Source organism: Anoplopoma fimbria, chromosome 4 (genome assembly GCF_027596085.1).
Source record: "Anoplopoma fimbria isolate UVic2021 breed Golden Eagle Sablefish chromosome 4, Afim_UVic_2022, whole genome shotgun sequence".
NCBI classification, from domain to species: domain Eukaryota; kingdom Metazoa; phylum Chordata; class Actinopteri; order Perciformes; family Anoplopomatidae; genus Anoplopoma; species Anoplopoma fimbria.
In genome coordinates, this window is record NC_072452.1 from 9,929,750 (window position 1) to 9,949,734 (window position 19,985).

Sequence of the window (19,985 nt, forward strand, 5' to 3'; positions counted from 1 at the left end):
ATGCTACATTTGAAGTAAGATAAAATTAACCTAGTTAAAAGACACAAGAATAACAATCCTTTATTTGTAAAGAAGAGTTTTACTGGAAATACAGTTAGAGTGAGAGACTGACAGTAATAGTGTTCAATACTTGCTCTATCTGTTAACAAACAAGCTGCTGCTAATGTCTACATGCCAGCTACCGTTAACCACCAAGTAGAAGAATGAATGTAATTTGCTTCTTGCATTCCTAGGTTTTACACCTAATACTATCCACACAGTGTTCTTTTCTTCTTTGCTTGAACTTGTCAAGCTCCTACTTGATCTAGAACCTAAAACTTGTGGGTGGGGCAACAAAGATTTTTCCTTCAGTTATATTGCTCAAGAGCCAAATTGGTAGGCATGCTGACTCTTTTGGCAGTATTGCTGGCATTGCAGGCTTGGCTCTACCCGGTGGACAAAGTGGTAATGGGCATGAGAATTGCAAAAAGGCGCTTTGCATAATTTTTTATAGAAGGATGTGTCAATAAGAAGACCATAGGAGGATTGCTTAACAGGATATCCTCCTGCAACAGCCGTTTCTCCCCAGTGAACCCTGAGCTACTTGTTCAGTATGTAATCAAAGCCTTAGAATTACTGATTCATTTTACACTGCAACATGTCATGAAGGTTTTGCACATTTTTCACCAGACAATCGGCCCACCTCATTGTCTGTTGATCAGCAGTGTGGGATGAAATTCAAAACTACTAAAGTGTTTTTAGTTTAACCTCTTTTTAAAAAATATATATTTTTATTCAAAATGACAGTGGTAACAAACACCAACAGCCCAGCGTACCCTATATATATATAGGGTTCCATATTCAGTGAGAATGCTCCTCACACTCAATTATAAGAGCCCTTCTAGTCAATATCTTATGACTTGGTGGAATTAAAGTTGCTCAACTAAAAACTGAAATTTACAATTAATTCACAACAAACCACAGTGCTTTCTTTTGCAGGCATAGAAAAGGGGGACTTGCTCTAAAATATTCAAAGTCTACTCTAAAATGAATACTGTCAACAAATTCTGGTTATCGGGTACAGCATTTTTATTATTATATACAGCATAACTGTTGCAACATTTACCATTGTATTTCATTACCAGGGTCAGAGCCAATTATACATAACAATACACAAACAGATGCAGGGAGTGATATATATTAAAATGGATCTTGGATCTTATATCTTGTATTTATATATATATATGTTTATATATAGATTAATATATGACTATACAGAAACTCTTACTAGGTCTCTTGATGCCGTTTTATTGAATTGTTCAGGAGTTCAGATTCTGGGAATGTTGTGCAAGGCCTCACAGACGTCATAAAAAATTGAGCCAAGGCTAAACTTTTTGTTACAAGCAAACATTTCACAATGAAGGATTGGCAAAAATTCTCAGCCTGATAAGCGATTTGGCACACACATTGTAACCAAATACCTTGTGAGTGAATTTTAATCACAACAATTTGGCTGCACAGGTCACACAGTGTGATGCATGTTCTACAAGATTAATAATGGGAGTGGGAGTCATAAAAGAAAGCCTTGCATGGAGATGAGAATAGAATCGCATTAGGTGATGAAGGTTTTACTGAATTTTATTAACTAAAAGTCATGCAAAATTAACTGTTACTTTAGTTTGCTATCCAGTTTCTCACTGTATTTGAGTTGCTTACTTAATGTAACCCATGTGCGTAGATAAAACAATGTCCAAAGTAAACCAATGACAACAGGTTTAACATATCACACTATAAATGACCTCTGTGTGCAACACACCTTCCTGGTGATAATGATGATCACTGTTAATATTACAATTACAAATAAAACAATGATGATCACTGTTCCAAAGTGAGTTTCCTGTGCTTTTGTATGGAACAAACAATACCCTGAAGGGTCTTTCAGATACTCTGTCATCGCAATGTTTCCATCCCTTTCAAAGCATACAGTGTCATTTACATCAGGCAGGTTTATCTTCAGCTCCTGTAGGATTATCATCCATCTACTGTCACAACAGTTAAAATAATTTCCACTAATATACATAAGATTAAGGCGTACCGATAAGGCAAGGATCAAAGAATAGTTTAAAGACACAAACTGATTATTTCTTATGTCTATTTCTGTCAGAGGAGAGCAGCTCAGACTGCTGGGTATCACATCGAGGTGGTTGTTAGATATGTTCAGCTGAGTTAACATCGGCATGCAGGGTAAAGACAGATCAGAGCTGGTCATGTTTATTTCACTGATGACCAATGACTGAAGAGTCTTCTGCACACCCTCTAATGCATCCCTTTGCATCACCATATGTGAATTTCCTGCAAGGTTCAGAGTAACCAAAGAGGTTTTTAGAAACGTGTTTGGCTGAAGCATTTTGATGTTGTTTTCTTTAAGATTGAGGTGTTTAAGAGTCCTTAGCTGGCCAATGAGAACACAGGAGGTGTTATTTATTTGCTGTGTTGATTGGTCAACAGAGGCACATGGTTGCACAGAATTGTCTTGTAGATTTAATGTTTCTATCTGTGTGAGCGCTTTGAGAAAAAGTGGAGAAATGTGTGCAAGTCCGTTACTCTGCAGGTTAAGGTACTTTAAGGAGGGAAAGAAAAGCTGACGATGGAATCCTGATTCATCCTTTCTTACATTCCAGGTGATGTTTTGCAAACAGTTGAAACTGAAGTTCAGAGTTTCTAATGATGTGAGACGGCTCAACGTCTCCAGTGGCAAAGACCTGAAGTGGTTATAGCTCAGGTCAATATAAATCAGTGGCATCTGCCTCCAGTTTGAGTGCAAGTTATTTTTTCTTACTCTTTTCTCACTCATAATCTCACTATAAAGAGCATTGGCCTCTGATACCATTGTAGCCTCTGAATTTAAAGCACCAATTAAATTATTCTGTAAATGCAGATACCTTAAACTGTTCAGTTTTGGAACAATTGGGAAATAAAGGAGTTTGTTGTGACTCAGATCAAGAATTTCAAGCCTGTACAACTTGTCATCCTCACGCGTAACAAAGAACTCAACTGAATTTCGACTGAGATTCAGATATTTGACTTGAGGTAATTTAAAATCACAGATATGTGCAAGGTTATTTCTGGCCAAATTTAGCATCTCTAATTGGCTCAAAGGTTCAAATGTCCCCTGTTCTATCACCGATATCTGATTGTCATCAATAGTAATGGCCCTCAAACCTTTACTCTCTTTGAACAAGTTGTGTGAAAGTCTTGTTAAAGCATTACCGGTCATCTTAAGTTGATTAAGAGATGATTTGTTTCGAAGAAACAGTTCCACTGCATCATCACTCAAGTCGTTCATTGATATGTCCAAACTCTTCAGACTATTGATGGATCTGAGGGCTTTGCTGTTACTGCCAACGTCGTTGTTCAGAGCATTTCTGGACAAATTCAACTCCTCAAGTCGAGCCAGCTTTTCAAAAGCCCCCTCGGAGATGAGATCCAGCTGGTTGGAGCTCAGGTCCAGCTGCTCCAAGTATGGCAAAGCAAGTGTGTGCAGCTGTCTGATGAAGTTATTGGACAGGTCTAGTCTCCTGAGCCTTACATCCATATCCAGAGGGACAGAATAGAGGTTCTGGTCCTTCCAGGACTGCTCCTTGAAATGAAAGGAACATTAATCATAATCACAGAGTTACCAATGGAAACCAAACTTAGAAAACAATTGCTGATACAAATTATATTAGACAAAATTTGAATTATAAATATTGAGCCTACCTTTGGCTCCTGATATGTCTGTCCAGTTATATAAAGGTCATGGCCGATTGACCAGAGTAGCAGGAGATTAGAGAACATATGTCTGACCATCCTTCCTCTGTTGTTGCTTCTGCTGCTGTTCAACTGTACCACTACTGCTGTCAGAGCTCATACACACACATATACACACACACACACCCTCTTATAGCCATGCTTCATAAAAAAAAGGACAAAGTAAACAGCTGTGGATACCAGATAGGCACTGTGCATTCTATATTTAGACAATAAAGGCTTGAAAACTTATTTATCATTTTCTATTTGGAAAACATCAGAATACTTTTTAATTTGGATAAAAAAAGGCTTTTAGACAAAGATGTTCATATTTATATGTTTAATGCAGCCAGTTATATGGATTTATACACTCAAAATTAATGATGAACCTTAATTAGAATGTATTTGTACTTAGGCATGTAATCCCATTTATTAACAACTTAAATTTTATCATGATTCTTTAAGTATAAATGGTGTTAAGCAGCTCATGTCCACCGGGGAAACACCCCCAGAGTGGAGCGATTTAAATTTATACCTTTGTTTGTTCCTGACTTAGTCTTAGGAAAACGGAAACGATTCTAAAATAGATGAGAGGAACAAATAAACAGACGGAGTGGAGGTGGAGGAAGGTATATAGAGACCGGTTAAAATAGACTGATGAAAGGAGGTGGTAGCACACATAAACAATGCTAGGGGACAGCCCAGGTGGATGCGCTGAAAGATACCATAAATAAAGAGAACATAATGGTTTAAAGCTAAAGGCTTTCAAAAGTAGTAGAGATAGGCAGTTCATTTAAAAAGTTAATAACCAGAGATTGATGACAAGTCCCTACAGTTCTTCTGCTGCTGTCAGTCCCTCTGTCCTTTATCAGCATCCCCTCACATGGCTCACTGTCAGTTTCCTACATCCTGCAGCAACAGGCTGCATGTTTATCATCTTCATACTGTCTTGTTTCAGTTTAGTTGTATAACACCAAAAAACGTGAACTCTGCGTCCATAGAGATGATGGCATGGGGCCTGTATGGTACCACCAGTTCGAGCTCATCGTCCTGATGCAGCTGCACAATGCCTGTAGCAGAGGATACATAGAGGAAGGCATCAGAGGAGACACAAGATGGATGACAAAAAAAAGGAAAAACATATGGACATAATGTCTCCTAGTGAGACCAGCTTTTTAGCTCCTTGGCATAGTCTGTAGAGCTGTTCTAGAGGGATGAACTCTATATGTACAAAGGATATGCTCTCATTTGGTGTTTTGAGAAAATAGTGGAGAGGCTGCTCAAGTAAAAGGAATAATGCAACATTTTGGGAAATGAGCACAGATACAAGTTCTTGCCCAGTGCTCGATGAGAAGATCGATAACACACTTGCACCTGTATGGCAAACATGAAGCTACAGTCAGCAGCTAGCTTAGCTTAGCACAAATAGTGTAAACAGAGACAAACAGCTAGCCTGACTCTGTTCAAAGGTTCTCGCACCTCTAAAGCTCACAAAGTTAGAACATAATATTTCATTCGTTTAATTTGTATAAAAACCAAAGTGTGAATGTCCAGAAGTAGTCTGGAAACCTCAGCGTGACCATGAGACTCCAGGAAGTCACTACTTTTGGACAAAAACTAGTCCAACGTGGCGCATAATCAACCGTACAACCACAATTTGTCAAATTTACACTCAGGATTTTGTGCAAATTAAGTAAACAATGTAAATAGCTGCCCCTTGGGGAATATTGTTTATGCTTTGGACAGGGCCGGGCTACCTGGTCTGTGTGCTAAGCTAAGCTAACCACCTGGAGGGTTGGGCTTTAAATTTACCATGTAGACATGAGAGTGGTAGCAATGATCTCATCTAACACTTGGCAAGAAAGCGAAAAAGCGTATTTTTCAAAATGTTGAAGACTATATCTTTTAGTGGCCACAATGCAGGGCAGCTTTAACACCTCACTGACCTGCAGTGTAGCAAGTATTGGCCGGATTTTCATCAGGCATCTCCTGCAGGCAGTGCAAGAGCTCTGTTGATGTCGTCCCCGTTCCAGTGGAACCCCAACTTTGAATGATATGACCCATGACTGTACTTGGGCTTTTGAAAAAAACCTGTGAATTAAGCAGAACATCAGCAGAACAGTTGGAACAAATTAGATGTAATATCAATTTAGTTATGCTTGAGTTACAGTGACACCATACTTGTCCAAACACCAAGTAATATCCATCTTCTTGGACAACAATTCTGTTTTCCTTTTGTGAAATTGCATTTCCTTGCTGCGCAGAAACAGTCCAGGGGATCACTGTTATATTTCCTATGGGAGAAGGAAAGATATACTTACTCAAAATAATGGCATACGGTGCGTTGCTACGGCCAAAGACTTGCATTTAGTTTTACCTCTTATGTCTGGCTGTTTGTTAGTGTTAGCTGTTAACTGCAGGAATGATGTTGGCCCTGGCAAGAGGAGGAAATAAACATAATACTTTAATTTAATTAACTTATCATATACTGTTTATGGTCTCACTACAAGATTAGACCGTAACTAATGGACACATTTTCAGTCCTCTGCTCCAACCCACCTCTGCAGCTGCCCTGTTGCCGTTTTACTCTCCTGGAAGATATTTTCAGAGAACTCTGAGCTTTTTGCAAAGTACTTAGCTTTATGTCCTAAGAGAAAACAAAGCATTAGGACAAAATTTATTATTACAGCGCTATCTGAGTACTCACTAATGGCATAAATCTCAGTAGTACAATGTCCAAGATGACTCCATCCTCCATAATCAGTGACATACCTCCCTTGTTTTAGACATCTTGGCCATTTTCCCATTGACTCCCTCAGAACGTGGCTGATTTAATTGAAGAGTAATGTCCCCTTGGAGTTTGCGAAAATCGTTTTCTAAAACACTGGCTCTGTGGACCAGGAAAAGACTAAGACAAAACATAAATGCTGCTAGTGATAATAAAGCATTGTAAAGCATTGTGAGAATGGAGAGAGAGACTGGATGTCCTCAAGTTACTCAAATGGGTGAAGTCACACATCAGTTAACCCCGGAAACCTAAATGTTCAGTTTCAAAATTTGTTTTCTAAATGAGGAACTATCTTCTCTCTGCCTCTCAAGATGGAACTCATTTAGATAGTAAAGAGATTACAGCCAAACTTGCAGTGTATTGTGAAACTAAGTGAAAGTAAAAGGGACATTTTAATAAAGCAAAACGCCTCAAAGATCATCATTTGTTCTTGTCAAAACTCTTGCCAGCAGAATTCAATATGAGAGAGAAGTTCTAGCCTTTTAAATCAATACCACCCGCTACATAAACAAGAGAGACAGACACATGCATTTAGACAGAAAATGAAACATTTTAATCCATCAATCAACTCCATTTACAAAAGTATATCCCTTTTTATATACAATATGTACAGAGACGTATAAACAACTATCATTTTTCCACATGGATTCATTCATACGGTAACTAAACAATAGCACTGTAACAAAACATATCACTGATATTCTGCAGGGATGCTGTAGTGCAAATGTGTGCAAAATATATAGTGCTGTTGCTCTGTGAATACCTTATAACTCCAGTTTTAATGGATTTTTCTCAGCTTTGCATAGATACCTTTATACTTGCTTTGAACATGTATATGATCTTTTAATCATTGTTTTAATAACCTAGGGGCATATGGTGCTTTAAGCCCTTGTTAAACCACTAACTTACAACTGTTAATATTATTAAATTAATTAAAATGGCCAAGTATACAAACTGCAAATAAAACATTTTGAATAGCTGGTGTTTTTGGAGATACAAGATTATCATTCAACAGCACTTGACAATATGTAAATATTAAGTATATGTCAGCACAGTGTCCTTCCTGGTTATAAAGAGAGATGCCGTCTGTGTTGACACAAAATGGTGACTATAAATAGAAACTTTTGTTTGGTGAGGCTCATCAAGGCTGATCTCTTTGCACAGAATCAATGTGAGGGGGGAAGTGTAACAGCCTATATTGTCCTTTTTAAAACAGAACTGTGAAAGTGAACAAAAGTCACCCAGGGGCTTCCTCAATGTTAATAACCCGGAGGATTTAAGTTTCCTCTGAACAGGGGCAAGACAGGGGCATTTCATGAAGAGGGCAGGTGGTGGTGGTGTAGTTATCAGTTCTGTCCAGCAGATGGCGCCTCTCCAAGCCTGACACTTCCCAGGAAGGTGGTGTGGTTGGTCATGCTGATGAGCGTGTCCTCATACACTATGCGTATGGAGATCCTCTGGCCGGCGCGGAGCAGGCTCACCCCAGCCGTGTAGCAGGTGTTGAACTTGCGCTGGCCCGTCTCGATGCTGCAGGTGCAGCGGAGGAACGGGTTGGAGTCCACCATCACCTCATAGCTGGCAATGTCGGTAAAGTTGAGGTAGTACACCTGGTGGAGACATAAAATTCACAGAAGACTGAGAGGGGTAGTCAAAACAAATCCACATGATATTTAAGAGCTTATTTAAAGCTGAAACAGCTGGAATATCAGAGTAGCAAACAAGGGTTTGAGTTATAGACATTCACTCAGGGAGAGTGATAAGAAATATTGCGCATAATATAACTCAAACATTTATGGATGAGCAAGGCAAGCAGGTTTTTAAGCTTAGCTACAGAGAAACTGCCAGTTCTTTTGACTCTGAACTGTAAATTATAAGAGTTACGTCAAGGACCGTACTCACTTCTACCTGACTATATATGAAGTAGACACCATCCAGCAGCACCTCTAGCTCTCCAGAGCGAGAGTGCATTTTAAACACGCGGTGATGGATGGACACCATCTTCCAGTTCCTAAGGATGCCTTCAGAAAGATCTAAACATGTCACAACAAACAAACAAGGGGCAAACAGTCAACATAAACAGCTTTCAGCAGTGTTTAACTACAACCAGAGCTCAGTACTGGCAGAATATATAAACCTGCTAATGATGCTTACACTTCTTTTAGATAGACAAATAGATGCAGGATGACTTTAATCTGCTAGCATGTGAGGTTTCTGCTCTTGGCCAGAGTTAACACGTGTCTGACTTATAATGTAAGCCTACTAAACTTACTTTGTTATAGCTATAGGATTACTTTAGGGTAACTAAAATCGTACATAATCTTAAAGTCAATATTGGTAGCAACATTCTAAACCATAAAGTCTTATATTTATTCTGGTGTTAGTCTGTGTATAGTAGAACAGTTGCAGACCTTGGTCTTTCACAAGGTGTGTTGAAATGTTAATAATTGTTTTTTTTGTGTCAAAGACAGCGATGCAACTACAAGAGACAGAGAACAGACAGAAGACCCACCTTCTCTCACTTGGATGGTTGTCTCCTGTCCTTGCAAATGAACCACAGCAGGCTGTAAAAGCAAAACAAAAAAAGATCTCTGGTGAGTAATACATGATACACATTAAAACAAGAGAACAGCTGTTTCATCAGGGACTGTAATTGGGGTAAAATTTGATTTCCATAGCTGACATGCTCTACCTGGAATTCTTTTGTTTTCGTCTTATCGGGAACCCCTGCAACAATAAGGGAGAGAGACATGATAAATTTCTGGCCTTCAACACTGCTGGGGGAACAAAGGAGATGATGATGATTAAAAGAAAACAAACACTGAAATAGTTTTAAGAAGTATCATTGCTCTCCCACACCATGTTTGACATCCTGAATCAGAAACTCTCACAGTGAAGGCAGTGAGTTCATCGATTTTGACAACTTGAGCCTCGTTCTAGTGTGGGAACGCGTCTACTTGCGGGAAAATACTGTAATCTAAGAGCAAATCTCTCTACGTGTGGGTGTTCTCAAGTCCTCTGGTTCGAGTATTGGCCATCTCAGAACGTTATCTCCTCATGTCTGTTTTTTAAGTTTTAATACCTGCTGGACCTTGAGTGCCCGGAGGTCCCTGTGGCCCGGGGGGTCCAGGGGGTCCTGCAGGCCCCACAGCGTTGCTTCCTGGAATACCCGGGATTCCAGGGATGCCCGGCGGCCCCTGTGGGCCGGGGGGACCAGGGGGACCAGGGGGGCCCGGCACAGACCGTTTTCTCCCTGTTAAGACAGAAAGAAAGATGGTTGGCAAACTGAAATCTAGCAGGTTAATCTTTTGACCGTCGTGTCAATTTTATTTATATAGCTCGAAATCACAAATTTACACTCTGCACATCATCTGTACAGATTGTAAATTCTGATATGAAAAAAGGATAGTGCCTGTCGGTCTCAAAAAATATTGAATCGCTTCAAGTAAACATGGTTGTTGTATTTTGGACGACATATCAAATATACTTCCAGAAAGTAAGGCAGCAGGTAGCAGTGGAATCAATGATCAAGATCACTGAAATTTAGTCTGAACTATTTATTACCTTTTTTCTTTTCTTTCCTTCTTTCCTTTCCAGTCGATTCTGTAGGAAACAAAAACAGTGTGATTAAACTTGCAATGGTCTCCTGAACAATTATCATCTCCGATAACATCTCGAGTATCCAGCTCATTCCATGTAGGTATCCTAAATGGGCTAAAATAATGTTCGGCGCTGAACACTGGAGTGGAGGTATGTCAGTCTGTGGTATCTTCTAGTGTAGTAATTTGTAAGTGTGGTTTCACCTCCTCTGTATGAACAAGTGCCTTAAGCATTCACAGGCAGTGGAACTGGAGAAGATCATTAGAGAGATACTTTATCCTGCCAAAATCCTTTTCTTTGAATTAAGCCCAGATGGAGAATGCAGATGAAAGTGTGTGTTCATGTGTGTGTGCGCGTCTCCCCTTTACAACAATGTGTGTGTGTGTGTGCATGCATGGATGTTGGTGGGGCATCTATGTCAGTGCTTGAAAGACAAAATGCACTTGGTGTGCGTGTGTGTGCAGCTGAAGAATCCTTTTCAAAACGCCGTCTCGCTGCTCTTGTGTTTACCATGTCATTACAACTACAAAGGCCATTTAACCTTAAAACCTCACAGTTTGAGTCCCCCTCAAACATATGGCCAGTGTTTCTCCTCTGGCTAAATGACTGGATGCATCCGCATAGATTTCTCTTAACGAGCAGCCCTATCTGGGATCTGGTGCCCGTTAGGAGTGCCCAGAACACACACATACACACACACGTGCAAGCACAGGACACACACACACACACACACACACACACACACACACACACACACACACACACACACACACACACACACACACACACACACACACACACACACACACACACACACACACACACACACACACACACACACACACACACACACACACACATCTAAGGCTGAGATTACAAAAGCCTTTGTCTGTGCGCTGAGAGCAGAGGAGAGACCTGGGAATGATTAGTGTTTAGAGGCTCGGGACTTTACTGATTTATGTAGAAAGTCTCAAAGGTGAGTTTTTTCTTCTAATTTAAACACAATCACTAACCCCCCACCCCCCACCCAAGTATTCAGTGTCACGCCACAGACATTGGAATGCCTTGTGATCATGCTGCACTTGTTGCACTCAGACATGAAACTTCAAAGGCTTTGCTTTTTTTATTTGCATAGCTCACATTCTAAACAAAAACTACAAAAGCTTATTCAGACATATTGGCCATATGGTTTTATGCGGAGCCATTGATTACGATAAATCAATTCGGTGGACTTAATTCAAGCCGTCAAAGTCTCAGATGATAACGGCCACCTGGTTCCTTAAAAATGAATGCATGTAGTATAAAGTGATTTGGTTTTCTCTTATTTTCTAGAGGTTCAGACCTGACTGAGAGCACAGTTGGATTCTGAAATTCAGATCTGCTTATTTGACAGATAGAAAAGATATTTCGGGGGACCTGATATTTTCTTCGAGACGGGGGAAATCAACGCCGGCCTAGCTGTCTGTTTCAAATTGGTGAAACCCTCCCAAAGTCCATGTTGTCCTTGTTTGCTATCCAAGTAATAATCAATCCCATGCCGTTTAATCCTTTGCTCTATAAACTCTGAAACATTATGTGGTGGCGCTGCTTTGTTAAGTGAGCACAAAGCAGTAAAAAAATCAATTCCACAAAAAGCGAGAACCATCAACAAACTGTTTTTGAAATTTTAATAGCTTTAAGACCACCAAAAGTCATTTACACTGCACTGAATCTTTTCAAGACAAACAAGACTCACAGAAACGATTGCTCAACAGACGACAGGGCCGAGTAGATACCCAATAAATAGACTGATGCAGGTGCACCAGAAAGAAATGGCTTGTGGTTTTTTGTCATTAAGTGAAATAATTTGGAGACTGAGCCTTACAAATCCAGAGGGGTGAGGTGGGGGGACAATAAAGCGCCAGTACACAACTTCTGTATCAAGGTGTAAGGACAAACCAACATACCTGTTTCTGGCTGCTTGCCGGGACTTCTTTTCGCTCGCTGAGTTATGCCCCTGTTATCCTCTGTGGCATGGAATTCACTATTTCTGTGTAGTAACTTCTCCTGGCGGAAAAACAAAAGAAAATATTGAGTATGGAAAATTCGTATGGCAGGAAATTCAAGAGGGCCACTTGCTTCATACACCGAGACGCTCCTCAGAACATGAATACCACCTTACATTAATTCTGTGAAGCAAACAAAAGGAATGAGTGATACAAGTATTTGAGAGCGAAACCCAAGTTACAAGTGGCCTTTTCTATTCTTGGGCTATAATGTTTGCACTGAGACAACTTGGGGCATTTGAAAAGATGTGAGACACTGTCAGCCAGCACATTCATTTGTGGCCAAGTCATTGTCTGTCCCATCGGGGCTGTAACACATCCTGTAACCCAAGTCACTTTTGTCTGTGTTTCTGCCGTTTGAGACGGTCACCTCGACACGACTGCTCTAAAATTCACCTTTTTATACAAAAGGAGGACGTGAATTGCGGTTAATCTGAGAGCAATACCCATTCATGTGGCACCTGGTCCCAGCCCTATTCAGAGGTAGCATGAATAAGCTAAAAAAAAAAAGTGAGTCAAAGAAAAGGATCTGATGAGGCTGATCTGAGCTCATCCCTAAAAACAGGAAAAGCTATGCTACAGTGGTGGGGTGTTCCCATGGGCGAGTGAGTGGCGGGACAAACCACATGACTGTGTTCTTATGAGACTGGTTCTGGTCGACCTACATTCACATGAACTCTGTAGGACGCGCTGACCCGACTGTAGCACGCTGGAGACGGGGCCCGGCCCTGAAAACAAAAATGCTGCGTGCCTAGGATTCAGAGTTTTAAACGCAGCTTGTTTCAAAAGACGTTTTCTGTGAGAACAGTCACTTTGTGAGCACATCTTTGGAGGATTCCCAGAATCAGACAGACAAAGAAACTCGACATTGGAAACACAACAAGACCACCCAAAGCCTTCTTTTCGTCGAACCCCGCAATAAACGAGATTGCTTTCGGTCACACTTTGGAGTGTCGGCATAAATAATGGTCAGAGTGTGAGGCTTACAGGCTCTCGACGGCCGAGGACAGACGACTTATTTTTGTGCCGGACATCTGCTTGGGGTTTGGATAACTGACATCGCCAAAGCAGTGACACGTGCAGCCCCTTACCGTGGATCAAAAGATAATAAATAATGATGTCTCATTTATTCTTACTGCTGGGAACGAATCTGACAAGCTTACTGACAGACACTTTGACCTCTCTCTTTTCCATGGGGGCCTATCCCAGTTGGGTACAAGATGACATACTCCATGTTTCCAGCTGTGACGCTCAAGTAAACACAGTTGTTATGTTTACTCAGAACCCCGATGGCGAGAAATCTCCTTCTCCGGCGAAGCAGCGTGAACTCCCGGTGCCTCTTTGTGTGGTTTTCAAGCAGAGCCACTGAAAGACCATAAGAAGATAGACAGGAAAAGTTATGTTTCGAGTTTCTTCTATACCTCGTCTCAGATGTGGGAACCCCCACCCCCCACCCCACACTCCCTTGTGGTGCGGGATGAGCTGTATCATGTCAAACGACCCCCGTCGGCTGTGTTGGGCAAGCTCAAAGTAGTTAAAGTCTACATCGCTGACCAGATGCCAGCCATGTCTGACCTTATAAGCACGGGAATTCCAGCCTGATGGAGGAGTATGTGTTGGAGTGTGGTTCATCGACACACAGACATCCAGATGTTCCCGCGAGCAGCAACGTTTGCTGTTCATTTGGTGCACAGGTGTCTCCACATCTCCTCTCCAGCTGTTGGCATATAGGGGGCTTTTACCTCTCAAAGGATTCTGGGTGTATGTTCAGGCATATGGCATTACACTTTCGTCTGTTCTGACAGCCAAACATGATTCAACAGCCAATTTCTGGCCCGGGATTAAGCTCGAGCAGAGCGACAAAAAACAAACAATCAATCTGCTAGGCTACTACCAGAACTGGGCTTGCTCTGTTGTTACACATGAAGGCAACAAACTGATCTTTAAAAAAAATGATAATAAAAAAGTTATTAAATCATACGACTCTGAGAAATGGTTCTGCGCCCTTGTTTGCTTCATTTCACTTCATTACAACATTTACAGCCTTCATTCGCTTCAAAGGCACGCAGGGTTACAGTAAATCAGGATGACAACGTGTTGGTATGTATGCCAAGTGCCAACTATTGAGTAAACCATTCTTTTTTCAGCACAAGGGAAAAATGCTATTAATTAGAGGGCTTTCAAATCTTCAAAGCGTGCGAGAGGAGGGGGGGCTGTTGCGCGCAGACGACGCGATTCCCCGTTGCTCTGTGAGGATATGACTAAAATTCAGTCACCCCAGGGATGTGTAATTTAATGATCACAAGACTTCTTTTGCCCTATTAGCACTTACTATTACAACAGCTTGTATCTCTTCCTTTTTTTTTTTTTTTTTTTTTTTTTTTGCACTCATACCACAGAAATTCCCTGACATTCGTACACTTTCAAGCGGTTTATGAAAATGAAAGGCTACAGCTCGAGTGTTTTTTGCGACCAATAATGTTTCTAAAAACATTCTGGTTGCAGTAACGCCTCTAAAACTCACACTAGCAGTGCCTAAAGTACTAAATTGCGGTTGAGAATGCAAAGTCACAGAGTTGAGGAGGTGAAACTCGGGGCTGGTGGCTGTGGGTGCCCATCACTGCTGTACAAGCATTACTTACTTTAATGGCACGCATACTGCTGAGAAATGTGACAGCGTGTTTTCTTCTTAAATATACAAAAAAAAGGAGTGTTCTTTTCCTCGGCCAATATCAGGCAGTGCTCTCTGGAAGGCCATGTGTTTTAAACCATAACTCGGGTGATTTAATAACAGCATCCATAGATTGTGATCTAAAAAAAGCTGTGGAGCACAACCTAGGGGAAATGTTGCCTGTCAGCAGCCAATCACATCTCAGATTGTTGCAACACTGCTGGCAAACTGCTGAATGCCGTGAATGCTTGGAAAATTCATTATTTTGGTAGATGTTTGTGACTCTGGACTTGATCTTTACTGGGCGTCTACGCCATCTGTCTGTCAAGACAATTCAGTCTTTTATGGAAAAGTTTAAGACCTCATACATCTGATGTTTCGACCTCCTCTGCCTTCTGCTTTTACGACACTTGTGTCCATACTGATCAATTCATGATACGGAGGCTCGCTCCGACCGTACATACGATACTGCTGTTTTAACTAATCTTGCACTGGTCACAATTAAAGTAGATGTGGGTGACAGCCCACCCCGGCGCCCCTGCGCTTGTATGCTGCTGAGGACTTTGTGTCCCATCAAACTGACTTTTTTAATAGCCGTTAACTAGACTCCAGATGTTTCAGCATCTGTTCTCTGTGAGACTTTGAAGGCATACATCAGAGGAGAAAATTATTTCATATAATGGTTATAAGAAAAAATGTTAGGCTGAAGAATAAAACGCTATCAGAGCTAACACAATTAAATATTCCATGGGTTGACTTTTATGACGCGACACTCACTTAGGTCAGATGAATTAGGGTCAGGCTGACTGCGAGCAACACTTGCTCTTATTCAGTAATGCCCTGCATCACACCCGAGCTTCAGACCTAAGAGCTGCACACACCTGGGAGGGGCTTTTTACTGTTGGGAACTTTGCAGATCTGCAGGACAGCTGGGGTTTACTGCCTTGCTCAAGGGCATACCAACTGTGACTGTTGAAGGGAAGACTTTTTTTGTTCACTCCCCAGTCCCAGATTGTACACAGCCAGATTATCTGCTCTCATTTAGAAGCTGGTGGTTGGATTTGAAAGCGTGTGAAATGTTATGTTATTTTGAAACGATGTCAGAAACCAGTGCATTTCTCCATCAAAGACCTCACCAAACCTTTCATGCCTGCATTGGATATTTCCCTGTTGAAAATATACATTTCATGTTCCAAGGAATATTATTTCCAGGAAAATCTCTGAAGATCTATAAACCTTTCAACAATATTGTTTCTTGTTCTTTACTTTAAACTGACTAACTAGATAAAGCGAAATTTATATAGACATCCTAACAGATATAGATAGGCTCTAATTGTGTTATATTGTTACAAATATGGTATGACAGCATTAACTGCCTTATATTTCTTGGCCTCAGATCACACTGCAACCAAAGTTACAAGCAGTCCCCTCTCTGTTCACAGACATAACTACAAGACGACATAGATGGGATAAAAATGCATCCAAATCTGACCAAACTTAAACATGGATGAAAACATTAAATGTAATATTACAAGATTCAAAATAAATTTGCTGCCAGGATAAACGCAGGACTGTGTTTGTCTTTCAAAATCAAAGCATTAAAACACTTGCCCAATGCAAAGAAAAACAACTTTGCTTTCTCTTGAGCACTCAAGAAAAGAAATTAACATCTTAAAACCCTTTATCCTCAATACTACGATATCAACTGAGCCAAACGATCTTTCCATTCTGTTGACTCAAGAAGCCACCAAACAAAAGAAATGTTTGATGTTCCACACTGACCAGACCGGTTGAAAACTGAAAAACAAGCACTTTATTTGGTGTACAAAGCTGTTATTACAAAAAGACAATCCACTTGTCTCTTTCAAAATAAAACTCAACCACAAAGCTGAGTAAGTCCATCCAAACTGAGGTTAGACATAACTTTGATACTTTATGATCATTATGATGACAAAGAGTATTATGCTCTTCATGTCTGCTGTATCGCATTTATGTCTGAGTGGTTTGTGTGTTTTTTCCCGGGTCATTTTTGGCTGTTGTCTCTGAAGACTTCCCATGTTCTTTTACACTTGTCTGTATACCTGCACATCGCATCGAATCAGACTGATGCTGCTATAGAGCCTTTGATGAAGACTTGTGTGAAAAATCCAATAAACAATTCTTTGCTCTACAAAAGAGATTCTTCAAAGCAAATGCCCGAAAAACTAACAAGTGCGGCTGCTGCGTCCAAATGCCACATGCTCCTGTTTCTCCAACTATGTAAACTGTGGGATGTGTAATCAGAGTTGTTTAATGCAGACATCTGGCAAGGACAGCATCACAGCGCTGTTAAATATTTACAGCTGGGCCACAGTCTTTCACCTCATGAAGCGTCACCATCTGGGTTGAATACCAGACCCATCTCACTCGGGCTTTAACTGGGGAAACCAAACTAAAATAAGCTTAGCAAAGGACACACTGACGACTAAATGAATGGGCTGAGCTTCCCACCGAGAGGAAAATGTTGCAGAGCAAACACCAATACCAGCAAATTATATTTATAATCTTTCCTACAGAGAGATGAATGCCTCCGCCCTCCAAGTTGACGCTTCTTCACAACTAAATGTCCAGCCAATGCCCCACACAGGAGGATCATTTTTCAGCAAATAAAGAAGTTACACAACCGCTGACATGTGAGCTAATTGAGCAAGCAATGCAAAGTTGAGACCTTTGCTTGGTCCCTTTGTACTGATGAAATTAGGGAGTGTGTGGTGGTGGTGGTGGTGGTGGTGGTGGGGATGGAGAGGGGGCAGCTGTTGCCAAAGCCACAGACAACACAGTGAACATTCAATCAGGCCGCTGCCAAAAAAGAAAACACATGTGAGACGAGGCTGGCTTGGCTCCAAATACCAACTGCTCCATCTAAGTCCTGATGAATTTACATCAGCCCTTGGGCTTTGCACCTGCTGGTGATCCAGTTCATTTTCCGTCCACCTGCTCCAGCACACTGACTGACCAGTCTCTGTGAATCCAACTGGGCAGGCTGCCTAAGCATTGAGCATCATCCTCTGCCTGTTAGGGGGATCTCTGGAAACGAGATAATTGGGTTAAAGATGGTTTGATTAGGAAAAGATAAAGCCATTTTTCTGAAGTAAATGAGTTAACTGTGGGATGTATTTGCAGTTTTCCTGTTTCACGAAAGCCCAATTTGAACCCTACCTCTCTCACTCCCCTCCCTGGATGTGTTTACCTGAACAGGAGACTTTGGCCAGGTGACAGACTTTGAAGCTTATCCCTTTTTTTTTTTTTTTTTGTCTTTTTTTTTTTTTTTTTGCATCTTTGTCCAAGAGGCTGACTCACGCACACGGGAGCGCTGATTCGCAAAACATATTTGTCTGGAAACCGAGCTGGCAGAACTTGGTTATGAGGCTACTGTAAAATAAGTTGCCCAGAAACATGCCATGACAGATCACAGACAACATAACCTGACACCGTGATCCGGGGGAACCGGAGGACTGAGACGGAGGTGAATGAACACGATCAGCCTCCGTGTGAGGAATGGAAACAATGTTGCGTTAAAGGAGCTGCTGTGGCTCTTCAATTAGTTTTGGTTTTTTTTTTTAACATTTGAATAAAAAAAATAAAAAAAATGTTTCTTCTTTTTTTTTTTCTTTACCTCATGCACCTCTGCGCCTCGGATGCTGCTCCCGGAGTCCGGTCGCGGGTGCCCGGGCGGTGAGAGCATCTCCTCCGGGTCAGCCAGGTCACTCCCCGCAAGTGTCAATATTGAATCCCGCTTCTGGTGGATAATTTCCCTTTTGACTTCGGACCGCAGATCCAAGTAGCAGACGAGGGTGACAGCGTGCAGAGACAGCGACAGCAGGAATAATCCCAGGAAGACAACACTGCCGCTCCGACTCCTGCACTTCTTGTTACACGTGCAGGGAGCCGCTCTGGGCATCACTTTGTCCGGGAAACCCTCCGCAGGTGAACCATCGTATGCCATTATGGGACTGCGAGTCAAGACGCACCTTTATCTCGGCATAATCGGCTGAGTTTGTCTACGCGCGCTCCGCGGCTATTCATTAAGGTGGAGACTCATAGGTGCAGCTGCAGCAGGTCGGTGCGAACTTCTTCCAGTATCTGTAGTAAGAGCGGAGAGCCGCCCACCTCTGCTGTGATTGGTCGATGACACATGCGAACCCAGACAATCCGGGCCAGAGGTTGGCTGAAGATGCGCCAGGTTCGGTAGTTGAGCGACACCTAATGGACAAAGTGGGCAGCTGCACCACCTGTGAGGGGATGGACATGGTGTGAGAATATGCTCCTCTTTATATCTGTTTTGGCTTGTGTTATTGTGCATTATTCAGCACTTTGAGGCAGAAAAAAACACATTTATTGAATGAAATTCAAATTCCCGTGACTTATGTGTCTGCTATGTGAGTCTGAATGGGGGTGGGGAAAGGGTGGTCACTGTTGTAATGCATCATACATTGTTTATTCATGTTTTAGGCTTCGGACGTGCTATTTACGCCGGGCGAACTTTTGTTTGGCACTTTCTCTTGTTATGTGGTCGGGATCACGGATGGTGGTGGTCCTGTGTGAAGAATTCATTCAGGCCCCTGGTAAATATAGGCCAGCGTTGTTATTGAAAAAGGAACAAACGGTTGATGATTTCATCAAGTCATCAAAGAGTGGGAAAGTATTGCAAATCATAGTCTTAAACAGACTACACATGATACAATCACATTTATTTGCATTTCTACCCCGACAGGCTGAACGGCATGATAGCGGGCCTGGAAGGAAAGTTAATGCCCCTATGAGCTCAGCACCACTCTGTGTACAACCACCGTCAAATACTCTAAACACCAGTCACTCAGCTGGACTTGGGGAATAGTTTGACATTCATGTTACCAAAAAGCCAGCTGAGGACAACACTTTAAGGGAATTGAATGTGGCACTTGGGTTTCCATATATCCAACATCCAAAACTTCATTTTGTTCTTTTCAGACGAAGACACTTTGATCTCTGAGGCGAGGAATCAGAGGTTGCCTGCCGATCAGTCCGTCCTTGAGCCTTGGGATGATGAAACTAGTGCGCAGGGCGGGGCTGAAACTTGGGGGCTTGATGGATCACC

The 19,985-nt window shown here is 41.6% G+C and overlaps 3 protein-coding genes across 6 annotated transcripts; all 3 read right to left on the reverse strand.

Moving 5' to 3' along the window:
• Window positions 1-1,059: 1,059 nt before the first annotated feature.
• LOC129089995 (transforming growth factor beta activator LRRC32-like) lies at window positions 1,060-4,046 on the reverse strand. 2 transcript variants are annotated; one of them, XM_054597453.1, is made up of 2 exons: window positions 3,739-4,046; window positions 1,060-3,619 (listed from the first exon to the last, which is right to left on the reverse strand). In XM_054597453.1, exons 1-2 carry the CDS (start codon window positions 3,826-3,828, stop codon window positions 1,763-1,765), a joined length of 1,947 nt encoding a protein of 648 aa, XP_054453428.1. In that variant the 5' UTR covers window positions 3,829-4,046; the 3' UTR covers window positions 1,060-1,762. The 2 variants fall into 2 exon arrangements, with proteins under 2 accessions (XP_054453428.1, XP_054453429.1); XM_054597454.1 differs by having other exon boundaries at window positions 1,060-3,613; window positions 3,739-3,907.
• A 50-nt stretch (window positions 4,047-4,096) lies between these two features.
• LOC129089997 (tumor necrosis factor ligand superfamily member 13B-like) lies at window positions 4,097-6,784 on the reverse strand. 2 transcript variants are annotated; one of them, XM_054597456.1, is made up of 6 exons: window positions 6,541-6,784; window positions 6,328-6,415; window positions 6,146-6,202; window positions 5,950-6,062; window positions 5,715-5,859; window positions 4,100-4,838 (listed from the first exon to the last, which is right to left on the reverse strand). In XM_054597456.1, exons 1-6 carry the CDS (start codon window positions 6,724-6,726, stop codon window positions 4,723-4,725), a joined length of 705 nt encoding a protein of 234 aa, XP_054453431.1. In that variant the 5' UTR covers window positions 6,727-6,784; the 3' UTR covers window positions 4,100-4,722. The 2 variants fall into 2 exon arrangements, with proteins under 2 accessions (XP_054453430.1, XP_054453431.1); XM_054597455.1 differs by having other exon boundaries at window positions 4,097-4,838; window positions 5,715-6,062.
• A 346-nt stretch (window positions 6,785-7,130) lies between these two features.
• On the reverse strand, window positions 7,131-19,040 carry eda (ectodysplasin A). Of its 2 annotated transcripts, none has more exons than XM_054597884.1 (8): window positions 18,525-19,040; window positions 12,100-12,199; window positions 10,118-10,156; window positions 9,636-9,806; window positions 9,246-9,280; window positions 9,066-9,117; window positions 8,462-8,586; window positions 7,131-8,163 (listed from the first exon to the last, which is right to left on the reverse strand). In XM_054597884.1, the coding sequence occupies exons 1-8, from the start codon at window positions 18,852-18,854 to the stop codon at window positions 7,903-7,905; spliced, it is 1,113 nt and encodes a 370-aa protein (XP_054453859.1). In that variant the 5' UTR covers window positions 18,855-19,040; the 3' UTR covers window positions 7,131-7,902. The 2 variants fall into 2 exon arrangements, with proteins under 2 accessions (XP_054453859.1, XP_054453858.1); XM_054597883.1 differs by having other exon boundaries at window positions 8,456-8,586.
• Window positions 19,041-19,985: the final 945 nt, after the last annotated feature.

Coding starts and splice junctions, on each gene's coding strand:
- LOC129089995 (XM_054597453.1), bottom strand. CDS start 3,828: ATGGTCAGACATATGTTCTCTAATCTCCTGCTACTCTGGTCAATCGGC. Junction 3,620..3,738: donor AGACATATCAGGAGCCAAAG/GTAGGCTCAATA, acceptor TTTCATTTCAAG/GAGCAGTCCTGGAAGGACCA.
- LOC129089997 (XM_054597455.1), bottom strand. CDS start 6,726: ATGCTTTACAATGCTTTATTATCACTAGCAGCATTTATGTTTTGTCTT. Junction 6,416..6,540: donor AGATGTCTAAAACAAGGGAG/GTATGTCACTGA, acceptor GTTTTCTCTTAG/GACATAAAGCTAAGTACTTT. Junction 6,203..6,327: donor GCAACAGGGCAGCTGCAGAG/GTGGGTTGGAGC, acceptor TCCTCTTGCCAG/GGCCAACATCATTCCTGCAG.
- eda (XM_054597883.1), bottom strand. CDS start 18,854: ATGGCATACGATGGTTCACCTGCGGAGGGTTTCCCGGACAAAGTGATG. Junction 9,281..9,635: donor GGGCACTCAAGGTCCAGCAG/GTATTAAAACTT, acceptor TTATTGTTGCAG/GGGTTCCCGATAAGACGAAA. Junction 9,118..9,245: donor CGAAAACAAAAGAATTCCAG/GTAGAGCATGTC, acceptor TTGCTTTTACAG/CCTGCTGTGGTTCATTTGCA.